Source organism: Podarcis melisellensis, assembly GCF_964234715.1.
Source record: "Podarcis melisellensis genome assembly, chromosome: 15".
In the NCBI taxonomy this organism is placed as follows: domain Eukaryota; kingdom Metazoa; phylum Chordata; class Lepidosauria; order Squamata; family Lacertidae; genus Podarcis; species Podarcis melisellensis.
This window is the reverse complement of record NC_138532.1, coordinates 37,660,107-37,687,617: the sequence shown is the minus strand read 5'-3', so window position 1 is coordinate 37,687,617 and position 27,511 is coordinate 37,660,107. Positions and strand designations below refer to the sequence as shown.

At 42.1% G+C, this 27,511-nt stretch overlaps 1 protein-coding gene across 6 annotated transcripts; it reads left to right on the top strand.

The window, feature by feature from the left end:
• Positions 1 to 11: 11 nt before the first annotated feature.
• Positions 12 to 27,511, top strand: VEZF1 (vascular endothelial zinc finger 1). 6 transcript variants are annotated; one of them, XM_081890436.1, is made up of 9 exons: positions 14 to 332; positions 12,952 to 13,649; positions 14,313 to 14,376; positions 16,773 to 16,956; positions 18,808 to 18,849; positions 20,254 to 20,403; positions 24,015 to 24,053; positions 24,968 to 25,012; positions 25,711 to 27,511. In XM_081890436.1, exons 1-9 carry the CDS (start codon positions 300 to 302, stop codon positions 26,136 to 26,138), a joined length of 1,683 nt encoding a protein of 560 aa, XP_081746562.1. In that variant the 5' UTR covers positions 14 to 299; the 3' UTR covers positions 26,139 to 27,511. The 6 variants fall into 6 exon arrangements, with proteins under 6 accessions (XP_081746563.1, XP_081746564.1, XP_081746565.1 ...); XM_081890435.1 differs by having other exon boundaries at positions 12,952 to 13,670; XM_081890437.1 differs by lacking the exon at positions 18,808 to 18,849 and having other exon boundaries at positions 12 to 332; positions 12,952 to 13,670.

The window sequence follows — 27,511 nt, the reverse complement described above, 5'->3', positions numbered from 1 at the left end:
GGGGGGCGGGCGGGGGAGAGAGAGAGAGAGAGGAGAGAGAGAGAGAGAAAAAAAAAGAGAGGGAGAGGGAGGCGAGCAGGCAGGAAGAGCGAGCGGGCGCTGTGAGGAGCCGCAAAAAGACCAGGCCGCCGGGCCTGAGGAGAGAGAGAGAGGCACCATTTATATATATATCTATATCTTGTAACTCTTATCTATCTATATACAGAAGGCACTATTTTTTATTTTTTTAAAAAACCATATATATATATATAAAACCTTCCGTATTCCCGGCTGCCGCCGCCGCCGCCGCTTCCAAAGCCATGGAAGCCAATTGGACCGCGTTCCTCTTTCAGGTGAGGGGAGAAAAGACGACCACCCTCTTCAAAAACCAACCCCCCCCCGCACCGCGCGCGCACTTCTGAAAAGCCCCCCCCTCCTTAAATGTCCCCGCCTCTCCCTCCCCCAACCCCCCTCCCTCCCTCCCTCCCGCGCTTGCCTGCCTCCCCCCCCCGCACAAGGCACCCCGCGCCACCCTCCCCGTCAGGCCCTGATTCTTCTTGCAAAGGGCCGGCTCGCTCTGTCAGCAGCAGCGGCGGCGGGCGACCCCCCCCCGCTAGAATAGCCGCGCGCGTGGGGGGGGCGGAATAGCGGGAGGGAGGGAGGAGAATGTAGCTGCTCTCTACGGCGCTGTGGGAGGCCGGCTATAGCGCGCTCGCTCTCCCTCTTTCTCTCTTTTCTCCTCTCTCCCGCACCCTCGCCCCCCCCCCGAAGCCGCCTGCGTCCGAAATAGCAGCCCCGCCACTACCGAAAAACAAACACAAACCTGTTTTGCGGAGGTGGCTTTCCTCTTCCCTCCCAATACTTTGCTGGCTGGTGTTTTTTTTTGTGTGTGTGTGTCCATTTTTTCTTCCCAAAGAAGAAGGAATTCGAGCTCTCGCTTTTTTTAATTTGGGGAGTGGTGGCTGCCCTCCGCTCTCCCGTCTACTCATCGTATTTGCTCAGATATTGGTGGCCGACGTTTCTTTTTTTTTTAAGGGAACCATCCAGTGTTTTCTCCCCCACCCACTGATCTCGAGTCGCCCCCCCCCCCCATTTTGGGCTCATATCGGTGGCTTTTAAGGGGAACAAAACCTGTTCCCATATATATTATTGTACTTCTTGGTGCTTCTGTGCTTTTTCTCATCTTGTGCTCAAGTATCCGTGCTCCTTTATATGTTAAACTCCTTGACACATTAGTTTTTCTTTCTCCCCACCCCATCGGATTTTTCTACTGATATATATATGTGTGTGTGTGCTCTTAGTTCTTTTTTATGTTCTAATTGTTTACGATTTTAATTAATCTCCCCTCCCCTTGCATATCCCTCTCCTCACTTGCATTTTCAGCTGCTGCATTCTTTGGCTCCCCCCAGTTCTTTTGGACTCATTTACTAATTTCCCCTCTTTCCTCCATGAGCTTCTCGGTGCACTCTCCCTTTCTCCTTCCCTTGCCACCACATTTTCTGCTGCATTCTTTATTCCAACTCCCTCCAGTTCTTTAGGATGTTTAACTAACTGCCTGCTATGAGATTTTTCTGTACACTCTACTTTCTTCTCTCCCCTCAACTCTTTTTGTATTTTTCATCTCGTCCCTACCCCGTGTTTAATTGGGAATCTTAAATTATTTTTCTCTCCTCACTCCCACAATGGAAAATAGGATTTTCTGCATACTTTTCATTCACTTCAATCTCCTCTACATCTTGTGTTTTTGAGCTGCTTATTTTTCTCCCTCAATACCTCTGCTGCTTTGGGACTCCTTAACTAATCCTTACCATGTCCTCTCTACCCCCTCTAAAGATTCTGGACACCTTTTACTCCCCAGGCTCCTAGTAGTTTTTGGTCTGCATTATTTCTCTTGTCCCAAGATACTTTTGCTGCCTTTTATTATTAAAAATAAGTGCTGGCTCCCTCCCCCTTGCCCCATTTATTTTGCTTTTATGTTTTCTTTGGTGCTTTATTTGCATTTATCCCCCCCTTTTACTCCCATCATCGGCACTTTCCCTTTAGGCTTTTAAGGTGCAATAGGGCCTTATGTGTGGATGTGTGTGTTCTGAAACTAAGGCTGCTCTGGAATTTCTTACTTTGTAAGTTGCTGCTACTTTGGCTGCCCTTAACCCCAGCATGTTACCTTTAACTGTTCCCTCTCTTTTTTAAACCATGTTTTTGGTGGTGCCAATTTCACTGATTTTTCATTCTTTTTCTGCCCTGCAAATCATTGATCTTTTGCCCCTCCTTACTTTGGCTTGTGGAATTCTGTATTCCTCCCTTCTTTGCTCTCTTCTGTTGTTTTCCAGTTTTGAACTGAGCTACTAATTCTTGTTCCCTAAACAATTAAGCTCTTCCACCTTTTGCAACTTTGTCCTCCCATTTTTTCTACTTTTTGCCATCATATTTTTCTATCTGCTGTACCTCCTGGTTCCTTCTCCCTCTTTCTGTTCCCTCTATCTTTTTTTCTTTGTTTCCCCCCTCAGTTTTTACCATGTACTTTTAAAGCATATTTTTTCTTTAAAGATTTATCACTTTCTCCAGTTTGTCCTGTTTCCTCTCCCTTTTTTCTAAAGATGTGTATTCACATGTTTCATTTCCTCTTAGCCCATTCTTCAAAAAATTGTCACTTTCTCTACCCTTTTGTTCTGCTCTCCTACTTTAAATTACTATTCTCTTCTCCCTTCTCCCTTATTCTGTTTCCTCTCTGTTACTCTGTCACATAAAGCCCTTCTACTTACCCCCTGGGTTTTTACTATTCTTCTGTTAGGAAAGTAGTCCACTGTTTCCTGAAAATTATTTGCAAGTGGTTCTTTGGAAAAGTCTTAAGGACAAATTATATTTTAATTTTCATGCCTAACCCTCTTTATTGGGATATAGGTCAGGAATCCCCTTACCTGCATGTGGAATCAAATACTGGGCTTCTTTGAGGAGAGAGCATGTTGATAATGTAGCTGGAATTTGTTGACTTAATAAGAAAATGTTGGGACAAACCATCTGGGGTGGGGGCAGGATATGTTCAGGTCCTAATCAATTTACTAGTCTGCAGTTTTGATTTCAAAGAATACTTGCCCATGATAATTTTCGAGGGATTGCTCTCTAAAACTAGGGCCTGAGTGAATGATGAACGTGTCTTCTATTAAGCAGCTCTCCTTGCTTAAACCCCTTTGAAAAACTAAACTCCCATTAACTGCTTTTTCTTAAAAAGATGCCAGAATAATGTAGTCAAAATGATGCCTTATAGCCTACAACTTGAGTCACTTAAAAGCATTAATATTCTGTAAGGAATGCAGCATGCCAAGCTACTTCCTCCTTAAATCTACAATCCAAGTGAGAATCTAGATTACAAACCATTCCCCTTTTTTAGCTTGGAAAAAGTAAACTAATTACAATACCTCTTCTCCCCCTCTTTCTTGAAGGTAAAATAATCCTCTCTGCAAATTACAAGTCTGCGTCATTTTCCCACTGAGTCTTCTGTTCTCTTTAAAATACAAAGCATGACTCCAGTTTGAAAACATGAAGCGAAGGAATAAATCTGAGGCAAATGCACTGCAGTCTTTCTCTTCTAAAGGAAAATAGTCACCCAAGTACAAAGATGAGTCATTCGCTTAGGTGCCCAGTCTTTGGATGCAGGCTTAAAAAATCCTCTTGAAAACAGAATCTGTTTGAGCTTATGATAACTAAGAGCTCTTGTGTGACTTTTATCTTTGAATACAAGGAATGAAATGTTTTACCATAGGCAGATTCTAGCAGTGATACATCTGCAGTCCAATGATGGGTTTGATTATTTTCCCTGTTTAGAGATTTGAACATTGTTAATCTCCTTAGTGAATCATAGGTTATAAGATACATTTTTTCTTCTCTTTACCAACCTCTACTCCCTTGGCTTCTTTCCATAATAACCACTTGAAGGAATGATGATTGTGAAAATATATGTTAAGACCATAATGGCTGTCTCACAGTTATATTTGTACTTCACTTGACTTTTACTGCTTAGCTAAATAATTTGGTACAGTATTTCAGAGTTGGGGTAAAAATTAATCTTATAAGGAGGTCAACTTCATAAAAATATGCTAATGTCAATTAGTATGCATGATGGATTTCCCCCCACTTTTTAAAGGTTTTTGATCTTGTTCATGTGTTGAAAATGTCCTGCTCTGAAGCAAGGTGGAGGTTTTAAGCCTGAGTAACTTTTGCGCTGTGGGTTAAAGGTGGCGCTGTGGGTTAAAGCCTCAGCGCCTAGGACTTGCCGATCGAAAGGTCGGCGGTTCGAATCCCTGCTGCGGGGTGCGCTCCCGCTGCTCGGTCCCAGCGCCTGCCAACCTAGCAGTTTGAAAGCACCTCCGGGTGCAAGTAGATAAATAGGGACCGCTTACCAGCGGGAAGGTAAACGGCGTTTCCGTGTGCAGCTCTGGCTCGCCAGAGCAGCGATGTCACGCTGGCCATGTGACCCGGAAGTGTCTCCGGACAGCGCTGGCCCCTGGCCTCTTGAGTGAGATGGGCGCACAACCCCAGAGTCTGGCAAGACTGGCCCGTATGGGCAGGGGTACCTTTACCTTTAACTTTTGCCTACACACCAGTGTCTGAGCTTATGTATATGTTAAAGCAGATTTTATAGCTGCCTAGGAAGTACACGTTGCATGTTTAATATTGGGGGAAAGATAACCCATCTAATAATGCAACCAAGGTATGACTCACTTATGCTAATTGGTTGCTCTGACATCAAGGCTTCGGTGCAAAAAAACTTTGCTTCTGGCAATGAAAGTTCACAATGCCAATCCTTCCACCCTGGGTCTTGAAACTGTTTTGTTTTCTATCACAGAAATCACAGTAATAGAAAGAAAATCATAAGCTGTTGATTTGAATCCCAGGCTAAATAAAACTACACTGCAAGTGAATGAAAATGACTTAACAAAAGATAGTCAAATGCTCATGCCCTCATTTACCATTTAGCCTCTGATCCTTTTTTAGAAGGCCTTAATGCAAGAGATCATTAGGAATCACAGAAACCATTACTTTTGGCAGAAAAGGGACATTGATTTAGCAGTTTCAGCAACTCTTAGCAAGGTGAGATACCCAGGTCTTAAAGTACATATCCTTGTTCAAATTACTTTTATAGCAGAAAGCTTTATGAGTATATAGAGTTCAGCCATCTTAACAGTTACGTAGGTTTTGTGTTAAAAGAATGAACCTAGTCTCCCTTAGACTTTCACGTTCCCCCTTGCCTGGTGGGGCTGCAAAGAAGAGTTTGGAAGCTTCCACTTCAATTTCAGATAAACCACAGTTTAGTCTATTATCCGAACCCTAAAACTTACTGGTGATTAGTGAAAGCATGGCAGCCTCTTTTGACTATGGTTTGAAATTAGACTGTTTCTATTAACCATAGTAAAATAATTCAGTTTTTCAAGATGTAGACAAAATGGCAAGTTGCTGGTAATAAAAGAGGGCCTAAATGTCTTCTCATGGTTGCATGGGGGTTGGGGAGAAGAGTGTGCAAGTCCAGAGACAAGCTAAGCTTGTTCTAATGATGCTAAACCATAGTTTCTTGCTGGGTCCACACAAACCCAAAAGCTTTAAAAGGCTCTTATTAAAGTGTGGTTTCTTGAATCTTGTTTGAAGGATTTGTGTTCCATTTTGAACTGATATGTTTGTGCCTTGATAATGTGATTTAGGTTAGGTGCCTTGGGCCAAATCTTTCCCTTCCATTATTTTTTATTGGTACCTCAGTTACCAACAGAGGTAAAGGGAAGGGCATGGAAGCAGATGTAGGAGCTGTGCTAATCACTAACAGGCTACTTTGATAGAGGTGGCTATGGCCCTGGCCCCCTGCTGAGAACTGCTTGCAGGCTGCCATCGTAGATAATGTGTGCAGTGTATTAAAATATGTAAAAACTTTGTATGAAGATAATTGGGCTCCGAATGCTTACTGTCTTCAGTTTCTTTGTGTAGAGCCTGCAGGGAAATAAACATACAGTAAAAGAGTTAAAGCTTGTCTGAGTTGGGTTTCCAGTGGTTGCATCCTTGGCTGCAATTGTTTTACGGGATCATTATGATATTTTAGTTGAAATCTTGATGAAAAGTGGAACCTTGTGTTGGGTTCACGCTCTGGTCATCCAGCCTCCAATCCCTGCTATATTAAAGATGCCTGTGAGCTATTCTAACAGGCTCAAGAGCCTTTCTGGGGCAAAAAAGGTTCTGTGCAATTCATACAAAATTGGGCACTCACATTACCTAGCCTTGGAAAGTACCCCCCCCCGCCGCCGCCGCCAAAGAACAACACAGTGCCATTTATCTTCAGTGAGCAATCATTTCAAATGTGGCTGTTGGAAAAAGGTTGCAGCCCTTTTTGGTCTCAATAAACTCTCAGATGCTGCATCTGACAGACGAACTTGCACAGGCTTTTTTCTTTTGGAGGGATGTGCTACTGATCGTGAATTAGTAATTAGTGACTTGCATGTTCTGTTTTATGCTTTGCTGATTTTATTGTATTGTTGTGGGTGGCTTTTATTGAATTTTGGGGTTGTAATATTTTAATTTGGTTTTTAATTCTATGTCGGCTACAGAAGTACATTTCCTAGGTAAATAAGTGAAATAAATAAATGTTAAAAACAAACCTGACAGCAACAGCTAACTTCATAATAATGGGAGGCTGGACTCTCCTAAGCCCATCTTTTCAGCTTGGAATATAGTGGAGGACTCTGTAAGGACAGAAATGTCTCCTCTTCCAGCCTTGCTGAAAGTGGCCACAGGTGCTATCTAATTTCCAAACCATGTGCAGATGGAGTAGAGAATGGCAGAAAGGTGAACAGGGAAGCTGAAATATTTGGGAACTTCTCTTGTCACTTCCCGCACTCTGTGCCTGGTGGGATACTTATAATGGCTTGTGGACATGATGCAAAACCATGTTGTGGGTGACCCGCTGGCTGTTCCTTGTATATGAGGTGGGTTAGCTGGTTTAAGTCAGACTATATCAAGTGAAAATATATGGTTGAAATTGTGCAACTCATGAGAGGGTTGCATGTTGTTTAGACTTTGTTTTCCTCTGAAATAAGCTATCCAGGTGTTTCAGAACCAGCCTATGCTATCCAGAGAGCCCAGTTGTCACAAGGCTCATGCAGGCCTCTAGTGTGAGCATAACATGGCCTGGATTTACTCACTCAGCATGCCTTGCAAGTCTCCTTAAGCTATTTCTAGTAGCAAAAGTTTGTGAAAGGCTTTGTTTTTCACTTTAGTACTTGATGGAGTGCCTCTAGACATGAACTGCAGAGGGAACTGCGGAGGTTCTTTCAAAACATTCAGTAAGGTCTGTCTTCAAATGAAGAACCATTTCAACGCTGGATTCTGATTCAGACTAAAAATGTATGACTAATTTTGGTTAATCTCAACTATCGAAAAGCAAATGACGGTGTAGCTCATACAGCGTGAAAGGAAACAAGCCTCAATTTTTTTCTTACGTCTACAGACAAAATTTAAATAAACTGTACTGGTAACAATTAATTCGGCCAGTTGAAGAGAACCTATAGGGTCTGATTCCAGTAGGAGCATGAGTACAGGCAAACTGTTCATTCCTGGGAAATGACATAGTGTGTACAGTTGTCTTTCTCTGCAGTCATTCAGGGTCAACTTGTACTCTGGCAAGTTTTAAGAAGTCTCTGCTTGAATTCTCCCCAGTCCTATACAGTGAGACCCATTTATGGTTTTAAAATACTTTTCTTTGAAAGCAAGCTTAGTACAACTTAGATTTGTTAAGGTTGCCAAATCTTACATAGTACCCCTAGATAACACTCGAGTATGGCTGGAATCCACCCCACGCCCCTTCTTAAGCAGAGTCATGGAATACTTGGGCAACTGTGTACATGGGATCTCTTTTGTCTTCATGCTGGGCAAGTGAGTTTCAAAACTGGGATGCAGCTAGCACCTATTCTCACATCTCCCTTGGTTTATTATTCTGTCTGATACAGAGCACTGTCAAAGGCTCTCATTACCGTAAATGCCAATAAACAGGGCCATGCATACATTCCTTAAGCACAGGTTAGCATGCGTTTGAAAAGTTGCTCATCTGAGAATATTCCTCTTGTTCTCTTATGAGCTCTTTTTATTTTTTAACATTGCAAAGTGAGAAACCCAACCAAATGCCATGTTCTCTCCTACATTTGCTCCCTCTATAGAAGTGTGGTTCAGCTAGAACTATTCCCTTTGTCCCAGCTTCTTTGTGCTCTCCATGGCATCCAGGTGATATGGCTTGCAGGCCATAGCCCCATTATGGATTTAGAAGTGAAGCCTCTTGGGTTGTCACCAGATCCTTGATATTTGCCGATCTAAAATCTATTCCCCAAGGAGCTGCTGACAGAATAAGTAGTACATCTCTTATTTTCACCTGTCTTCAGCCTGGAATGCCTTAGTCATTGTGTTACTAAATATATACATGTCAGAAGGTGTGAGTTCCCAGTACATGCTCCTTGCGTTTAGTTCCAGCATGGACAAGTTATTACAAGTACAACTGACTTGGTTGTACTGTCTGTCTGGCGGGCTCATGGTTGGCTTTCAGAAGCAGCCTTCCTGTCAGTGGACTGGTGTCGACAGTTGTGTTATCCCCCATGTAATGTATCCACAATCTAATAGAGCAGACTGGGCATTATAATTGTATTTGTAACTTGTAGTTAACCAAATAGGCTGTCATTAAGATAGGGATCATGTAATATGTTGAGCAGCATGGCATACACCCAGTCATTAGCTGCAAGAATTGCTCCCCTCAGGAATTAAAAAAAATGGTTTGCTGAAACATGCACCTTACTATATCCGCCTGATGAACGCCTGTATTTAGAAAGCAAGTGGCTTATCTTCCTTTTGGGGAAATTACTGTGGGTGGGATTATATAACTCTAATGTCCATTTACCTCAGTTCTTACGTTGAGGATTTGCTCCTGTGTTTACAGTGGGAAAGAATAGCATAGTAAAAAGGTGGAAACTTCAGTGGTTTTGCAGGTGACATTGCTATTTAAGTTGGCCAGCAATTTACTTTAAGAACACACTCCTGGTGGTTCAACAATGGCAACAACAAAATATTTGCTTCCCCCATTATATGGCTGAAATGAAGAAAGCTAGGAGTAGGGGAGGGGATCTTTTTGTGGAAGGACTGAAAGTTCTGTCAGTTGTTGTACTGTATTAAAAACAAGTTATTGGGTTTAGAATGTTTTAATTCTAAGCGTGTCTTTTGTTCTGGTTGGAGGATTTGGGGTTTTAGTAAAAAAGAAAAGAAAAAGGAGATCCTGCATGTCTTAAGTCTGCCTACCTATATTCTAGGAGTATGCTTGGTTCAAGCAGGTTTAGTGATGAAGTCGAATAGTCAATACAGTGGTACCTTGGGTTACAAACACTTTGGGTTATAGGCTCTGCTAACCCGGAGGTAGTACCTCGGGTTAAGAACATTACCTAAGAGTGAGAACAGAAATCGTGCAGTGGCTGCACAGCTGCAGTGGGAGGCCCCATTAGCTAAAGTGGTACCTCAGGTTAAGAACGGACCTCCAGAACGAATTAAGTACGTAACCAGAGGTACCACTGGAGTGATAATAAATGTAAGGCATAACCTCATGGTCCAAGTATTTGTTCCTCCAGCCCAGTGCAGCCTGCTCTCCAGAAATTCAGGCAGACATCTTTCCCATCACAAGTTGCCTAAGATCTTACTTGGCAATGCTAAAAATTGAACTAGATACCCTCTGCAATGCAAAGCTTGTGGTCTGCAACTCTTTCTCTTTTCTGGGTTCCTTGGGAATTTCCTGGAATCTTCTGCAACCCATAGCCATTCCTTAGCACTTAAGTCAAAATGGGAAAAGTCCACTGAAGAGAAAAAGTTTGAAAACCCTGTTTGTTTGTTTGTTATATCATTTTTCATCACAAAAGAGTAACCCAAAGCAATTTACAAAAACTGTGGCAGTCTGAGTGGGCAGTCTACATGAGACTCTCTGGGTCAGACCAATTATATGCAAATCTGTTCTCCTAATCTCAATGGAACTTATTTTCAGTAAGTATTTGAGAACAGTGACCTAAAAAAAATGTTTTAACTGCAATTTTCAATCCTTACTGCCTATTTTCTATTGTTTAGGATGACTTGCTCTTTTAAAAAAGTTCAATTCATCAACAGTCTGCATAAATATACTTCCCAATAATCAGCAATAAGAGAAACTGTTTTATTAATATTTTGAAACAGTTCAAGACGCGTCACAAAATAAAATGGGTTGTGTTGTGAATTTTACTACTGCTGAGTTGCATTGAGCTTGCCTTCTGCTTTAACTTTATTTCTAGCCTGAAGGATACTGCAGGTCCTAAATGCTGTAGTCAGTGCATTGGTAACCTCGATGCTGGATAACTGTAACACACACTGTGTAGGGTCTGCCCTTGGGCCTGGTTCAGAAGCTTCAGCTGGTGCAGAATGCTATGACAACATTGCTGATGGAGGCATCTGACTGACAGCATGTTATGCCAAACCAGGTTCAATGTCTTTTTATTGATTTACAAAGTTCTGAACAACTTAGGTCCAGGCTACTTTAGGGACCACCTGAACCCTTATATCCCAGCTCAGTCACTTCAGTCATCTGCTGGAGTGATAGAATCATAGAATTGTAGAGTTGGAAGGGACCCCAAGGGTCATTAGTGCAACCGCCTGCAATGCAGGAATTTCAACTACAGCATCCATGACAGGTGGCCATTCAACCTCTGCTTAAAAACCTCCAATGAAAGAGAGTCCACAACCTCCTGAGGGAGTCTGTTCCACTGTAAAACAGCTCTTACTGTCAGAAAGATGTTCCTGATGTGTCACCAACTATGTTGGTGAGGTTCATTTGACAAGAAACAAAGCCTTTAGTGGCACCAGCCCAGTATTCTGGAATGCTCTGCCAAAAGAGATTCAGCAGGCTCCTTCAGTTTCAAACTTTAAATGCCTGCTGAAAACTTTCCTATTCCATCAGGCTTATGTAGGCAGTTACGAATACATCTTTCCACAATAGTTAGCTAATCTTGATTTTAACTTTTTGTATGCTTTTTATTGCATTGTTTTACATTCAGTTGTTTTAAACAGCTCTGATATACTTTTATGAATAAAGTAGAATATACCTGCTGGGAACAAAAGGATCAGTATTACTTTCCTTGGATAAGTTTGTCCCTTCAGGTGCTAGATGGACCAATACCTCACTTTCCAAGTAAGATTGGCTCCTACAATTAAAATCCATACAAAATCCACCCCCAGTTGATAACGTACAAAAATGTGACTTTGGGCTGAGTAAGTACAGTTGTATTAAGTAACAGGTGAGGCGGACCAAACATTACTTGTTATTTCTGGCCTGTTAGCCAGTTGAGGATCAACATTCTGATCCCATTGGTGGCCGTGTGGGTGGCTTTCTAAATGGAGCATGGATTAGGATTTTGATGTCTTGGGAGGTGTATTGGAAGAGTTTGGAATTTTGACATTCCCAGCACTTTCGGCAAATGATCATTAATGAGATGAAAGCACACTACAGTACAGTCATACGTTGGATCTTGAACACCTTGGCTCCCGAACAAATCGGCTCCTGAACGATTGAAACCCGGAAGTGAGTGTTCCGGTTTTTGAACGATTTTCAGAAGCCAGATGTCCAGCGCGGCTTCCGTGGCTTTTGGTTGGCTGTAGGAGCTTTCTTCAGCCAATCGGAAGCCACACTTTGATTTCCGAATGTTTTGGAAGTCGAACAGACTTCTGGAATGCCTTCCTCTCAGCTGCAGAGCACAAGGGAGTTAGTCAGAAGTGGAGCCCTGACTAGCTGTTTCTGTAGGCTCTCCTGCTCTATACATGTTCTGTGGTGGTTCATACTCTTAGCTTTCCCTCAAACCCGGAAGTTTGATACTGGTTGCTACTTAAAACGCATACAGTAAACAAAAGCAAATGCCTAAACCAGTACTTAAACTGCACTCTTCCATTTATTAGCCTGAGGGTGGGGAACCTTTGGCCCATCTATAGGCAATTTTGACCAAGCCACACCTACTTGTCAATCACCTGTTTTGGTATTAAAAGCTCTATCAGCTGATCAGCAGAGCTTCAAAGCACTGCACAGCACTTTGAAATCCCGATTATCAGTAGATATCTGTGCATCACAGCACTGCAATGTCATTTGCAATGTCAGATGATTGATAGATGAGCAGCCCCCACATGTCAAATTCAGCCCATGGGGGTGGATTGGGGAGCTACGGATCCAGTTTCCACTCCTGCACTAGCTATAGCAAGTTTCCAGTACTTCATATAAAGAAGTATAAAGAAGATTTTATGAACTGCCTTCACCTGCTTCCTAAAAATAGAAAATGACGAGTTTAGGTGAATCTCCTGGAGGAGGTAATTCTCTAAAAGGTGTGCCACAAACTGCTGGCTGGCTGTACATGAGAACAAGATTCATTTGTTAAGACAGGTTTCTTGCTTACAGTGTCAAAAATTTGAAAGCACATTGACTGACTGATGACTTGAAAATGAAACAACTTTAGTCAGGCCTGTGGTAAAACTTGGATGTCTTGTCCCTTCTGTTTGCTCAGTCTGTATAACTTGCATTGAGTTCTTGTGTCAGGCTTCCTAACTCTTGCTAATGTGGGTGGGGGGAGGGGCGAGGAAATTAAAAACCTGAATTTTGGTGGTGGTAGTATTAATTAGCAAGGTAAGATATGTACAGATTTGCTTCCAGCATTCTCTGTGTGCAGCTTGAATCCTTTTGTTGCCTTGTGTGTGCACAGTCCTAATGTTAAGTGCCATTTGAACATTAGGAGCTGGGGCCCCTCAAATCTGTTCCAGTGAAGGGCAGCTCTTTCCTTCCAAATTAAACCCTACCAGATTAGGTAATGCATGGAATTTACCATCTCAACAGGTTTCTGAGCAGTCTTCCCTTATCAAAGCTAAGCGGTGTGTTTGTAAGTTACAAATGAATATTTCTGTTTTTAGGCACATGAAGCATCACATCACCAACAGCAGGCAGCACAGAACAGTTTGCTGCCACTCCTGAGCTCTGCTGTTGAGCCCCCCGACCAGAAACCAATTTTACCATTACCAATAACACAGAAACCTCAGCCCCCACCGGAAACGCTAAAAGATACCATCGTCGGGATTAAAAAGGAGAAACCGAAAACTTCCTTTGTGTGCACATACTGCAGCAAGGCCTTCAGGGACAGCTACCATTTGAGGCGCCATGAATCCTGCCACACAGGGATAAAGTTAGTGTCACGGCCAAAGAAAGCTCCTGCAACGATGGTGCCCCTAATCTCGACCATCGCAGGTGACAACAACCGGTCAACGCTGGTTTCGACCATCGCAGGTATCCTCTCAACTGTCACTACGTCTTCCTCCGCCACCAACCCAAGCAGCAGTGCTGGTGCCACGGCCATGCCGGTGACGCAGACGGCGAAGAAGCCCAGTAAGCCTGTCAAAAAGAACCACGCCTGTGAGATGTGTGGCAAGGCCTTCCGTGATGTCTACCACCTCAACAGGCACAAGCTGTCCCACTCAGATGAGAAGCCTTTTGAATGCCCAATTTGCAATCAGCGTTTCAAAAGGAAGGACCGCATGACCTATCACGTGAGGTCTCATGAGGGTGGCATCACCAAACCCTACACCTGTGGTGTTTGTGGAAAAGGCTTTTCGAGGTACCATGTAGAAAATCCCAGGCGAGCTCAAGTATTGGATTTTCATTCCGTGTTCGCGCGGGGGGGTGGGGGTGGGAAGGGGCCGTAAGGAAAGTGAGTGTGGGAGGTGGGGTGGGGTGGGGAAGGGGACAGTAACCCTTCTTGGGTCTTAAAATCTGAATCTAAAGGCAATTTTGCAAGTGATAGGACACGCTGCCTGTGAATTTAAAACAAAAATTATTTATGTTGGTCTGCATTGGACCTTGCATGAGCAGGCCGTGGATGGAGATCTTAAAAAACTCTTTTTATACAGACCAGGAAGAGTACCAATCTAGCAGTATTGGGGAAGCAGAGATTCTGTTCTAATTGGGTGATCTCCAGTTCTAATAGCTAGTAGATCTTTCTCTTAAAAAGAGAAGTATACCAATGGGGTGTACCCCATTTATACCGCTGGGGGGGATTAATTTTTTTCTAGGCAGACCTTCAAATAATCACAGGCAAGCCATGTGACCTCTTTGAGGAATGCACTTAGAATGCTGCTTATAGGGAAGTATGGATTTGAAAGATTTGGGTGGTTGGTTAATTGTTTATTGTGGAGGATGTTGGGTTTTATAAATGACCTACACTGTGTTATGTGTAACAATGTGTTCTCTTTGTGTCTCTACTTTTTTCTTTTTTATACAGGCCTGATCACTTAAGTTGTCATGTTAAACACGTTCATTCCACAGAGAGGCCCTTCAAATGCCAAGTAAGGGGTTTGGTGATCTACAGTGCTAAATTTATTTGCTGTCTGCTAAACTGCTTCACACAAGAGTTTGGATTTGGATGTCATAGGGGCTCTTTGAATTGGAAATAATGGCACATGAGAACCAGATTGAGTCGCATTATGGATCCTTGGAATTTCACCTTTAGGCTGCATCAATAGGGCTTCACCTTGCTTTAGAGCACTCTTTCAGCTTATCTCCACGAGGCGACTTTGGCTAAGTGCTGAAATGGCCCAGAATACTTTTTATAGCGTAGGTGAAAAAGCACAAGGGAGACAGAAGCTCCCACTTCTGGTAGTAGCTTCCTTGATCTTGGGCTGACTTTGGTAGCCAGCCCAAAGTGTTGGGTCATGTCTGTGCCATTATGCTAAGCTTGGCATGTCACAAAAGAGCACTGTAAGTTCAAGGTGGATCTCTTCCCCTTTCCCAACTTCAGAGCATGAACTTAATAAATTCACCAAAGCAGGGACACTTAACTGTCATAAGAGTAAGTGAAAGAACCATAACTCAGTAGTGAAGCATCTTCCTTAAATTCAGAAAGTCCCAAATTCAATCTCTGGCATTTCCAGGTATGACAAATGAATCAATGCTCTCTCTTAGTAGAAGACAGCTTCCCATGTTCCTAATCTGTGGACCATTGTTAGGGGTATTAGGTCCATAGACTGTCTGCATGGGCCCCAACCATTCCAGTGTCTATATGAGGTGTATATGGGTGTGAGTGCATTTTAATACTGTCATTGTAAGCTGCTTAGATAACTCTTGTTCTCTTCAACATGAATGCATGTACATAATTGCATATAATGAGTGAATAAAGTGTGTAGCTATGTTTACCTGGCTGAATGTACATGCTCCAGATGTTCTTGATAGAAGCATGAATGTATTTGAGCAGGACTGTACAAGTGGATTACTTGAGTGTCTTGTTTTGCTGTCTTAAACATGTTAACTTCACTGTTTCCTCCAGTGGAATGGAAAATGTCCTCCATCCTGAGACCATATCTAGTCTTAGTTCAGTAAGCACATTCTAAGGCATTTTCAGCAAATATTGCCACTTCTAGCCCCAGTATTGAAAACAATTTCTTGTGACAAAAGTTAGCTAGGAACCAAAGACGGACTTGCAAATATCTGTTTGCAAATAGGAATCTCCTTCAGCTGACTGCATAATTAAGCTTTTGTAAACTGAAGGAATAGTTGTGTTCTTTTTTCCCACTTGCAACTCGTCACTGTGCCATAAATGACAGCCTGCATGCATATGTAGGCAGACTAGACTTTTTGTATTGGCTAATAACTTGTCAACTAGTTTATGAGGTTGAGCTTAAAGGCAAGCAAAATGGCTAAGTTGATTGAACAGTTGGCTGTTCTTCTATCTTGCTTCATCTGTGCAAGACTGAGCTTGTTCTCCGTGACTCAGCTATGGCCAGCTAGTGCTTTGAGTTAAAAGGAATGACTCTTCATGCTTTGTGCTTAGTTTTTGTCTTGACTTTTATTTAACTAAATGTAACTGAACAGTGGAAAAATCATAAGCAGGAGTGTTGGCAGAAAACAATACAAGAGACCACCTGTGTGTGTATTCCTAGCATTTATAAGCCCCATGGCAGTTTGGTATGCGAGACTGTCTTGCTATCAAAACACAAAAGTCCCACTTTTGTCCTCTTTAAGTATTACTCAGCTCTATGACATGAGTGTGCTGTTCAGTGTTTGGATAATGGGTGCATCAGTTAAGAGACGGTTGGAACCATAGTTGGTATCCAGTTCATAGAATTCCAGAATGTATTTATATTGGTCTTTTATCGGCTGCATCTTCATGCTGCCTTCATACTAACCAGCTGCAAAAGCGTATTTCAATGGCTAAGCATGTTAGGCCTGGTAGATGTGCTAAAACTCCCAAACCACTCATAGTTGAATGGCATTATATGCACACACAGATTCTTTCCAGAAAGGACAGGAAGGATTCTAGCCTATATTGCAAATAATTTGTGTGCAGGAGGATTCAGTCATGATACTCCCCCCTGCTATCTTCTCATTCTGGGCAGTCTAAAGTTGTGCAGTTCAGATACAGGTTTACAATTTTACTTGTGTTTTAACAAATTAAGTGTTGCATCCCATTTACACATACTCTGATCGATATGACTACTGGGGTGGGGAGCAGCCACACTGCTTGGGCTACAAATGAAAGGGGTCTTCCTTCACTGTGTATACTTACGGGGAGGAATACTGCTATGCTTTAATTGCAAGTCAGAAGGGTTTGAACTAAATCTCAAATTTCAGTTCCTCCTTTGTGGGGTGTAAGGACTGATGGTGTATTAATAATAATAATATATCTAAAATTAGCATTCATTGGAGTAAGGGTACCTGCCCAAACCTTCTGTTTCCTTCCATGTAGACTTGCACGGCTGCCTTTGCCACCAAAGACAGGCTGCGGACACACATGGTGCGCCATGAAGGAAAGGTGTCATGTAACATCTGTGGTAAACTTCTGAGCGCGGCATATATTACCAGCCACTTAAAGACTCATGGGCAAAGCCAAAGTATCAACTGTAATACCTGTAAACAAGGCATCAATAAAAGTAAGTGGACACCCCCTTTTTTCAAAACAGTCTTTCAACGTACTCTTTAGCAGCAGCTAGATGTAGTGTATGTGTGGCATGTTTAAAATATAAAATACATGATGTAGCTCAGGCATAGGCAAACTCAGCCCTCCAGATGTTTTTTGGGACTACAACTCCCATCATCCCTAGCTAACAGGACCAGTGGTCAGGGATGATGGGAGTTGTAGTCCCAAAAAACATCTGGAGGGCCGAGTTTGCCTATGCCTGCTGTAGCTTATGTGAGAAATGACGGGGAACTGTAGTCAAACAAATGAGACTTGCAAGGAAAGGAATTTCTGTATTACACTGGAGTTTGCACCAATTTTTCTTTCCTTACCTCAGTCGATCTCAAATGTTGCCAGGCCTTACCCAAAGCCCTTTGAAGTCGGTGGAAAGTATCCCATTGATTTTAGCAGGCCCTGAATTGTCGCTTCAAAGTGCTTGGCATGCCAGAGCTGATGACTAAACAAGTTTTTTTAAACAAAGCATTCATCCTGATGGAGTTTTTAGGGCACTGAAGATAAATCTTGGTTGTTGCAGCTGAAATGCCCAGTCATGTTTAGCAGTGCAGATAATGAAGACATTTCCTCCTCTAAAACAGCTACATAAGAATGGAATTTTCAGTGGATCGTAAAGGAGTTAGGGGTCCAGCAGCTCACTTCAGTTCCTCCTTCGAAGGATTTCCATAACACACCAAACGTTTTCATTTTTGTTCCTTCAGTTCTCTGTGAAAAAGCTTGAAGGCACGTATTAGCTATGGGGAAAGCAAGATAAGAAATTTATAGGATCAAATTGTTCATCACATAATAGGTTTTGATGTCTTTGTCAGAATCTGCTAATCCAAACATAGGTTTATAAATAACAACTTGTGGTGAGTAAGGATGGACAGGAGTTGTTATGAATTTTAAGTCACTTACAAGATTTGGCCTATACATGCAGTAGAATGAGAAGGTAGAGATCTGAAGTGGTACAGTAGGCTGTGCCACCTCATTGAGTGGCATTTTTGAATGCTAGTTAAAAATAAATAACACTTCAGGCAGAAAACTGGCACAACAAGGATAGGCTGCAGTAGATCCATCTCCCTGATGTTATTTGGAAGAGGGGGTTATTTGCAGAGAAAGTTTTACTTTCAGTACTAAAAGACCTCCCATCTTCTACCTGTTGTCTAAAAGTAGTAAGTCCATTCTACCAGCTCAGAAATCTTTTGCCTCATTCTATTGCACGTGTAGCTGAGACACGACTAATAAGATATGGGCTAGTAACTTTCATAGGTTTATGAGTATGATTGCCTAAAAACTAATAAACCTACAAAATAAGTGATAACCTACCAAATTGAAGGAAAATAATTATGTGTGTTGTTGCCCAGTCTCCTCAGATACTAGAGGCAAGAGTCGGTCATGGATTAGCAGTCTGGAAGAAAGGTTTCTGTATTGCCCTTCCTCATAACTCCTGTTCTTCCCCAATAACTTCAAAAGGGTTGCTTCAGAATATATACTTTTATTTGTGATACAGTTGCAACAATCCAGTAAGGATCGATTCAGACTTAGCTAGTGGTCAGCTCCATGGCTTGGCAGGGGGACTTGAACCAAGTTTTCCCATCTTCAAACTGTAGCCTGTACTCACCAATAGGCTCTGTTGCTTTCCCCTTGTACAGCAGCCTTCCTTTGCCTGTGTCTCCCCCATTCTTTCACCTTCTCTCTTTGTCGCCTACCCCTTTCCACATTGTGCCTTTCCACACTGTGAGTGCAAAAGAAGTCTTTTGGTGGAGATAAATGGTGTCTTGTGTTAAATTATGCAAAGTCGCTTCACTCACATTCCTCTTAATTGCAGAATTTGGGTTTTTCAAGCAAGAAAATCTGCACCTCCCTGCTTGTGAGTAGCAATTGTCTAAAATTGATATTGTTAGTGGTATTAGGCTGGAAATGCATGATGCAGTAACTGATAACCTGCCTTTATTAAGATACTAAGTTTTTTGTTGATATGGACTTCTTTGCATGTTAAACTATGACTTAACACAAATGAGCAACCACTGTACAAATCAGAGCTGCGCCCCTCTTCTTTGCTGTGCCGGAAGGACACAAACCAAGTGTTGGCTTCAGTCTTATGTGCACCCAGGGCCCTTGATTGGTTCCTCTCCAAACAAGTCACAAGAATAATCCAAAGAAGATATTCCTTGTTCTTATTTGTTTGAGAGAAACAAGCCACAGTCGCTGATCTGCATGCAACACTAAACTAGTGTTTGTGTTTGTTTTCTTCTGGCTTTGCGAAAGAGAGGAGGTGGGACAGGTGCAGTTTGAGCAGCATGCACTAGCACACCTGTTTATTCCTAGTAAGCCATAGTTGCTTAATTCTTGCTTGCCATTATGTATGAACCAGGCTACTGAGAGTTGTTGTATCTAACTAAGGCCTACTCAGAGAGGACCCATTGAAACCGGTGCTCCTAAATTAGCCATGTTCATTAACATCATTGGGTCTACTCCGAGTAGGACTAGCTTTGGATACCACCCTGAGCCCTTGTACAAGCCATGGTGGCATAGGTTTCCAGTTTCCCCCATAAATGATTCCAGCCAATCTGTCCTGCAGTGCAGTCTGTCAATGCAGCTAGGCCACCTTCCATCCATCTGCTTTATCCACAACTGTGGTCATTGTATAAGGAAAAGCTGCACACACTTGGCCACTGTGCACACGCTTTAGTCTGACTTAGAAGTGGTCATTTTGACACATTATGGAATTCCCTGTTGGCAGAGACGGTATACCTGCAGTTGCTGCATGTTTGGAAAGCAGCTGAGTCTCTTCCAGTGGGAAGGTCTGTTAAAACTCATTTGTTCTTGCTCTTAATCACAAGGACTTAAGGAGTGTAACATCCACTCTGTATAAAGTAGACAGGTCAGTGTCCCTTAAAGAATTCCTGATCTAAGATGAACAAATTGGACCTATGAAATGAGAGGCAGTGGTAGGCTATGTTTTTCCCAGTCATTTCAGCAGCACACTTAAAGGTGAGGGTTTGGTCTCCTAGTTCTCCAATCTGTTAAATGGCTGGGTTTGAAGCTTTATACAGCTGTCCTAGCAGAGGTGATGTTGGAAGTGTTAAATTATTTGCACACAACTGCTTCTGTTCAAAATCATGAAGGAATAGCTTTATGGAAAAGCTAATGCAAATCTTCCAAAACCCAAATCCAAGAGTTGCCAAACTTCAACAAAATTATTCCTTTTGATGAAAACTCTAACATGATCTGTATATATGTGTCTCTCTTAAAAAATATTTGGCTGGAATAGCATGCATGAACGAAGAGAGTAACAACCAGAAGCAGCAGCAACAGCAGCAGCAGCAACAGCAGCAGCCACAACAGCATGTCACAAACTGGCCTGGAAAACAGGTAGAGACCCTGAGATTATGGGAAGAAGCTGTTAAAGCAAGGAAGAAAGGTAAAAATCTATGCCCTTAGAATGTTCTTAAGTGATGCTATTGATGATAGATCACATTCACAATAACACTTGTGTCATGGCAGCAGCCACTAGATAATCTGGCATTCCCTCCTGCCATTGCCAATCAGACTCACAATAGGTCCTTACCGCTTAATCACCTCAAGCAATTGCCCAATTATGAGAGCCAGGCTGGGAGGCATTAGTCCTATTATGTGTTAGCAAGTCACCTGTCAGCGTGGTCGGCTGCTTAAATAAAAAATGTGAGCTCTTGCTCCAGTGTTTAGAATCGAGGACATATAGAAAACTTTGATTTAAAACCTTTTATGGCAATTTCTTTTGTAAAGCTATGAACTCTAGTGATAGAATTAAGACCAGTCAGAGGCATACTAAAAAAAGAAAAGAAAAAAGAAGTTACACGTCCTTCATCGGAGAACTAGTTTCTGGGTTCCCCATGGAGAATTCTCCGCAACTTTGGAAAGCCAGAGAAGTTAAACTGGTATAAAGCCACAGTGTAGATATTCTCAATTTTGATGTCAGGTTGCTCTAAGTTGGCTAGGAAGGCATCTGGCCTAGGTTTCTTGACCTTGTTACCAATCTCATCCCACTTGCTTTTTATTCCCATCTTGTCTTTCACTTGACATTTTAACAACTTTCTGTTGCTTTCTTGTGTGATTAGTTGCAAAACAACAAAAAGTGGTATGTTCTCTTCTTGCCAGGGTGACTCCCAAGACCTGCTGTAGGCTGAGCTGGTCACTCAGTTGCCTTTTTTGTAGCTCATTTTTGTCTTAACTTTATAACGCACACAAGTAAGCCAAGGAAGTGTTGGCTGACCATTGGAGGATAATGACATTACTCATCTAATGGAGTCTAAGTTACTAATTCTTCTCCACACTTGAGCTACTAATGGCGGCCCTTTTGTTTCAGATACAATTTTTTCTTAAAATAGTATGAAAAGTACACTTCCTTTTCTATTCTGTGTCTTGCGGGGGTTTCCATACAAGGAAGTAGCAGTGACCTAATGGAGTGAAAATCAGTGCCAGATTTTAAAAATCATTGTTTAAATGTAGGTAATAGTGGCCTAGTTTGCACATATGTTAAGTCATGGCTTGTTAAACCATGATTTGTTGACTTGTCTGATCCCCTGTCCAGCAGCTTAACTATGGTTTGTTAATTGCCAAGAAACCACATTCTGAAGCCATAGTTCGCTGGCTAAGTTTTGTTTTGACAATGTTTTGACATTGAGTGCAAATCCAGTACCTTTCCTTAACCATGGTTTGTTCAGCCACTGCAACCTAGATGCTTGCCAAGCTACAAAGACAGAAGGCAAGTGTAGCTAGGGGAAAAAAATCAAACTCTTGAGAAGGAAGCCATATTTTGTTAGATTGCCTGTGGAACAACTCTTGGTTTGTTAGCCAAACGAGGGTTTTGGGTTATGGGTGAACTAGGCCAGTATAATATATACAAGGTTTTTTTGCATGAATAGAAGCTACAGAACAACTCTTGGTTACAGGTCCACTTTGATGTTTCTCCTTCCATCCACACTAACTTTTTCAACTGTTGTTGATCAGTGTACTTCCTTAAAGAACATTACTGTAGTAGAAGTCTTGCAGATAATGATCATATGGCAATGTCCAGTTTTTATTAGGATTAATGAGTATATTGTTATCCTTATTATTTGGATTTTTGTGTTGTACACCAAAGAAATCTGGCAATTATAACAAACCATCCAGGTGTTCCTCTTGCATTATTCTGCTTTCAGAGTTGAGATTTTCAGGGCAAAGAATGATACAGTAGATTCCATAATTATAATTTCTGGGCCACTAGAACACACTCTGACACACACTAGTCTTACCATGCTTTCTTCTAATTTCCCTTTGAAAAAGCTAAGACTTCTTGGGATGCTGAATCCTGAACACTAAATCCCACTCTTTCTAGTGAAAGATGTAGCAATATTTAATCTTATAATCCTGTTCCTCCAATGGCAGCATGCACGGCTTCATGCTCATTTGGCATCACAGATAAATTGAGAATGTAACTGGTTCAAGGTTATTACTCAATTTTATGATTGACTAGGGATTTGAACCTGGGTTCCCCAATGCAAATCCAGGTTGCTTATGTATACGATCCTGACATGCTCTTAATGCTTAATGCATAGAGTCTTCCTTAGGACCCAGAGTTTCCCTTCCTTCCCAAATAAAGATGTGTTGAAGTGAACTCTAGCTCTTCAGTAACTGATGTCATATTTTAGCCCCACCAAACACCTGCATTTCTTTCTTGTGTTGCCATTTGCTCCTTCATCTTCCTCTGGTGCTTATGGTGGCTGCTGGCATCTTAATTTTCATTGCCCTATTTTTTATGAACTGTGCATGCACACAGTACCAGGGAACTTGGGGATGGAGAGACTGTTCTTAGAGTTGTAGCTGGGTGGGGACCTGTGGAATGCTGAACTCTCCATAGGGTACAAAGACTGAACTGGGAGAGAAGCCCCCGCAACCTAGGAACAGGGATGGTTTGACAACCTGGTGGAAGCTGAGCCTGCAATTACACTAATGGCCAATTTTCTTGGGCAAGAAGCAGAAGGCATTGGCCATTCCTTAAGGCAGTTTTAACCATTGATTGTTGGAAGACAGAGTTTTCACACATGATGTAGACCGAGCATTTTTATACCTCAGAATGCAAGAAAAGGGAATGTCAAGAAAAGAAACCATTCAAATAATGGTTTCTAACTAAAGGGCTGTGGAGATAGCCTGAGAAAGGATGGTCAGAGTGCGAGTGGAAAGTACTTTAGTCTTAATCAATTCTGAATCACTTGCACAAAAGGAACAAAAGTTGCATTCCATTGAGAAGTGGAATCCATTGGCTCTGCTGCAGAAACACCAGCCACAGCACAAAGCAGCCCAGTGAACAAACAGAAAGATCTGACTTCAGGATGCATCCTGCCTTGGCTTCTTGGGACACAAGTCAGGATGTGCTCATCCCAGGGGTACCAGGAAGCCTGGATGCCCTACTTGTGTTTGCTTCTTTTTCTCTTGCACTGTTAAAGTCTGGGTGCTGCTTAACTCATTTTCTCTTGTGATGGCAAGTTACATTGGTGCACACTGAATTATTGGCACCTAGGTTCCAACAGTTATAAATGCAGGGCAGTATTGTGCATGCACAGTATCTTAAGGAATGTGATGGTCAGGACTGGAGTGCTGGCAGCTTCTGTATGCAATAGGTGGCAGATCAGGGCACGATGAGAGGCTGTAGGTCAGTTGAAAAAACCCATGCTCCACAGGTGGCAGGTGGCAGATTCAACCCATGGCATCTTAAGTTTAAAAAATCTCAAATTTGCTGAGCTTGAAAAGTCCCCTGGTTCTCTGTAGACTTTGTATGTAGCTGCTAGTAAGAGTAGATAGTACTGGGATAGATTTTTGCCTCACAGTTTGAGAGCCTATGTTGGCTGGGAACACTTGGCTTTGGTTTGAAATTTTAAAGTTAGACATGACAGTTTCATGCTCGTGTGTAAATGCAGCCGCCTCGGTTATACTAGAGAATAGGGGGAAACTAGAGAAATGTCATTGAATGGCTTAATTGCAACACCTTTCCTCCACCTCCAATTTTGATTGCAGAAAGTCAACAGACACTGAGGCCAACTTCAGTCAAGCAAGGTAGGGTCAGATACATTTATATAGCTTGTATGGTAAGACCAGACCCTTGGCTCTCTTAGAATCTGATTCCCCAGATACAGTTCCTCCACGTTTGTGGGCTACAAGGCAGCAGTTTCCAGACTCTGACAATAACACTAGCTCCCTGTCACTAAGAACTAAGCACCCTGGGGAATTGTATAGGGGATAGAGCCCTTTCTACCCAACCACCTTTTGCCCCTGCCAGTCTTTTCTTAATCTCACCCTCCCTAGTTGTGCAGTATGAGGCCCGCCTTTTGAAGGGTGGGATACAGTCCATCTGTCGTGCAGCAGAGCAATAGCATGGCACAACCAAGGCTTCATGCAAGTTGCTACCTGAAAGAGATTCTGGCTATATGGCTTTGATGCACTAGCAAGTATGTGAACAACTTTATGCCTTGGCTTTATGCCTGGAGCTTGCTTAAGTTGAGGTTTCAAAGAGCAGTTAGCTGTTTTCATGCCATAACTAGAGGAGTTAGTTGCACATCGTTTTCTCTCTCCCCCTCCCCCCCCCCCGTATGTGAGCATAAGTGTTCTATGGCTAGCCAGCAGGTGGTGCTGATATACTAGAGGTATTTACCTCTACCATGTATGCTTCCTGCTTATTCTCCCCACACAGTTAGCCCCAAGGGTCCCTCTGGTGTACAGCGTAAGCCTAACTCTTCCTCAAAATTCTAAAGGAAACATTGGTGTGTAACTTTTAGCCAACCTGAAAAGCCATGTGACCAGTGGGGTTTGATGCACACACCTTACTGACTAGGGTGTTGTAGTAATTTAGTAAGAAGTTACACTTACTAAATTATTCCGCCAACTGTGGTTTAAATTGATCTTAAGCAGGTAAATAGTGAAACCAGCTTTATGTATTGGTCCCTAATAATGACTTTTTAAAACCTTCACAGAATGTCAGTACAACTTTGAGAAGGCTATAGAGTACGTACCATTCGGTATGTACACTCTCCTCTACTTATAATGTTCCTCATGAGAGGATTTTCTGCTAATACTGTGCTGTTTTTATGAACAACTCCCCCTTTTATATTTTAAAAAACAACTTTCGAAGGAAATGTATTTAATTTAGATGAATTGCATGATTGAAGTTAACCTAGGCTGTAGAATTAATTGTATTTAATGGTCTTATTCCCAAGTTGATGCTGTTTGAGGATACTTAACTGTTGCAGAGAGAGAACTGAGAATTTGTTGACTGCCATTAGTTTTCTAAAAAAAAACAATCCAGTGGTTTTGCCAGATTACCAGGAAACCTGAGAATAGCCGCAGGTTGATGGTTAATTTGTTGGCCTGCAAGCACTCCATAGCCATTGGCTGAGCTGCTGTGAGGGGATCAAAACATTCTCGCTGCTCAGGAGTGAACTGTCAGCAATGAGGGCCTGGAGCTGGAAGGGACCATGTGTTGCAGTGGGAAGGGATACTTAGAGGTGGAGGGCTGGCTTTGCAAGAGTACAGGTATGAACCCACAAAAAAATTGCAGTAAGGTTTATGTAATGGACTAGCCATCCATTATTTAATGGACCCTTCTAAGGACTGCCATGCCAGGGGTTCAGAGTCTTCTCTGGGGTGTCTTTAATTTTAATGTTTAGGAAAAACAACAACCTTTGGTCTCTTTTTATATCTCTTTCTTGTTTTTTAGAAGCTGCTAACCTGTGCCAAACGTCCACTGCTGCCACTACGCCTGTGACTCTTTCTACTCCCTTCAATATAACTTCCTCAGTGGCATCTGGGACCATCACCAACCCAGTCACGGTGGCTGCTGCAATGAACATGAGAAGCCCAGTCAATGTATCAAGCGCAGTTAACATCTCCAGCCCGATGAGCCTAGGCCACCCTGTCACCATTACCAGTCCGTTGTCTATGACCTCTCCGTTAACACTCACCACACCTGTTAATTTACCAACTTCAGTAACTGCTCCAGTGAACATAGCACATCCGGTCACTATAACCTCACCCATGAACCTCCCGACGCCAATGACATTAGCTGGCCCATTAAATATAGCAATGAGGCCAGTGGAGAGCATGCCTTTCCTTCCCCAGGCATTGCCAACCTCTCCCCCATGGTAAAAACAAGCAAACAAAAACTCACAGCAGTATTAAAAAGAGGAATGAAAAGCAAGTCCTTACCAGCAATTATATTTTTGTTTCGTTTGTTTTTGTTTCGTTTTAGTTAGCAGCGTTAATGAAACCAGGCTAATTCAGCTGGGGCAAAAATAATAATAATCATGCACCGTTTTTAAAAATGGAAAACTATTATAGTGTCTCTGTTTAGTTAGCTGGCTGTTGATCTTTATTACTGGACCACATTTGTTTCCTTCAAGCTGGCAGTGATGTTGGAAGAGGAACAGATCGGAGTTAAATCCAGTCATTTTTTTAAAAAATAAATAAATCAGCATTGCTGATAGCCCTGGAAATTGCGAATGAAGAAACAGTTTTAATCTAATGAAGAAACGGTTTTAACCTGAACACTAGAAGGCTTAAGAAAGGCCCTCCATATTCTCATAGGATGGAGATGGATCACTTGCCAGCTCGTGTCCCTCTGATTCAGAACGTAGTGTTTGTAGTGTTTTTTTTTTAAGTAAATGCATTACATGGTCCTTTTTTTGTTTTGTTTAAGAAAATGCATTTTGAGTAATTATGCATTTTACCTTTTGGGAATATGATAATTTCAGGCCGAATTCCCTATGGGAAAAGTGATACCAGCTCTGATATGCAAAGCATATGGTAACTTATCATTCTACCTGCAACATATACATAACTAGGGATTGTGACCTGATATTTGGAGATGTAAATACTACGAGACATATTACCCTAAGGGAATATAACATCATATTCAACATTAAAAAGGAGAGAAAAAAACTGTTCAAAGTTTGGCAAGGAACAGCTGTGGCTGGTGGAAGAGGATTTGAAACCTACACAAGCATGGTCTCTGCTCAAAACCCAGTTGGGACTCTTTCGGAAGAGCAAATAATGGGCTTTGGAACACAGAAAAACAATGCTTTAAGCTAGAAGACTGTGGAGATGCTGGGGTATGATGTATGTATGCCCCCCATTCTCCCAATCAGAACCTGCTGACTGTTGACAAAGGAGAGCAGGTGTTGTTCACTAGAAGTTTTTTGTCTTATATTATAAAATGATATACAGTTTTTATTCTAACCACTAACTAGTTAGGATGCCCCTTCAGGACAAGCCAAGTGTGCATCTTATTGTTTTGTGTTATTTTCTTTTTTTAAAGCCCCTTTCTTCCCTTCTCCTTAATCAAGTGTTGTGCAGATCTCTTCAACTTTGTAAATATTTGCAGGAGAACCCCCCCCAATCATTTTTACTTTTAGTTAATTGTGTTAACCCATAGTTATCAATTTGTGGGGGGTTTCCCAGTAACTATCTGACCTATCCAGTGAAGGAGAAATGCCCCTTTCCCCCACCCGATGGTCTCATTT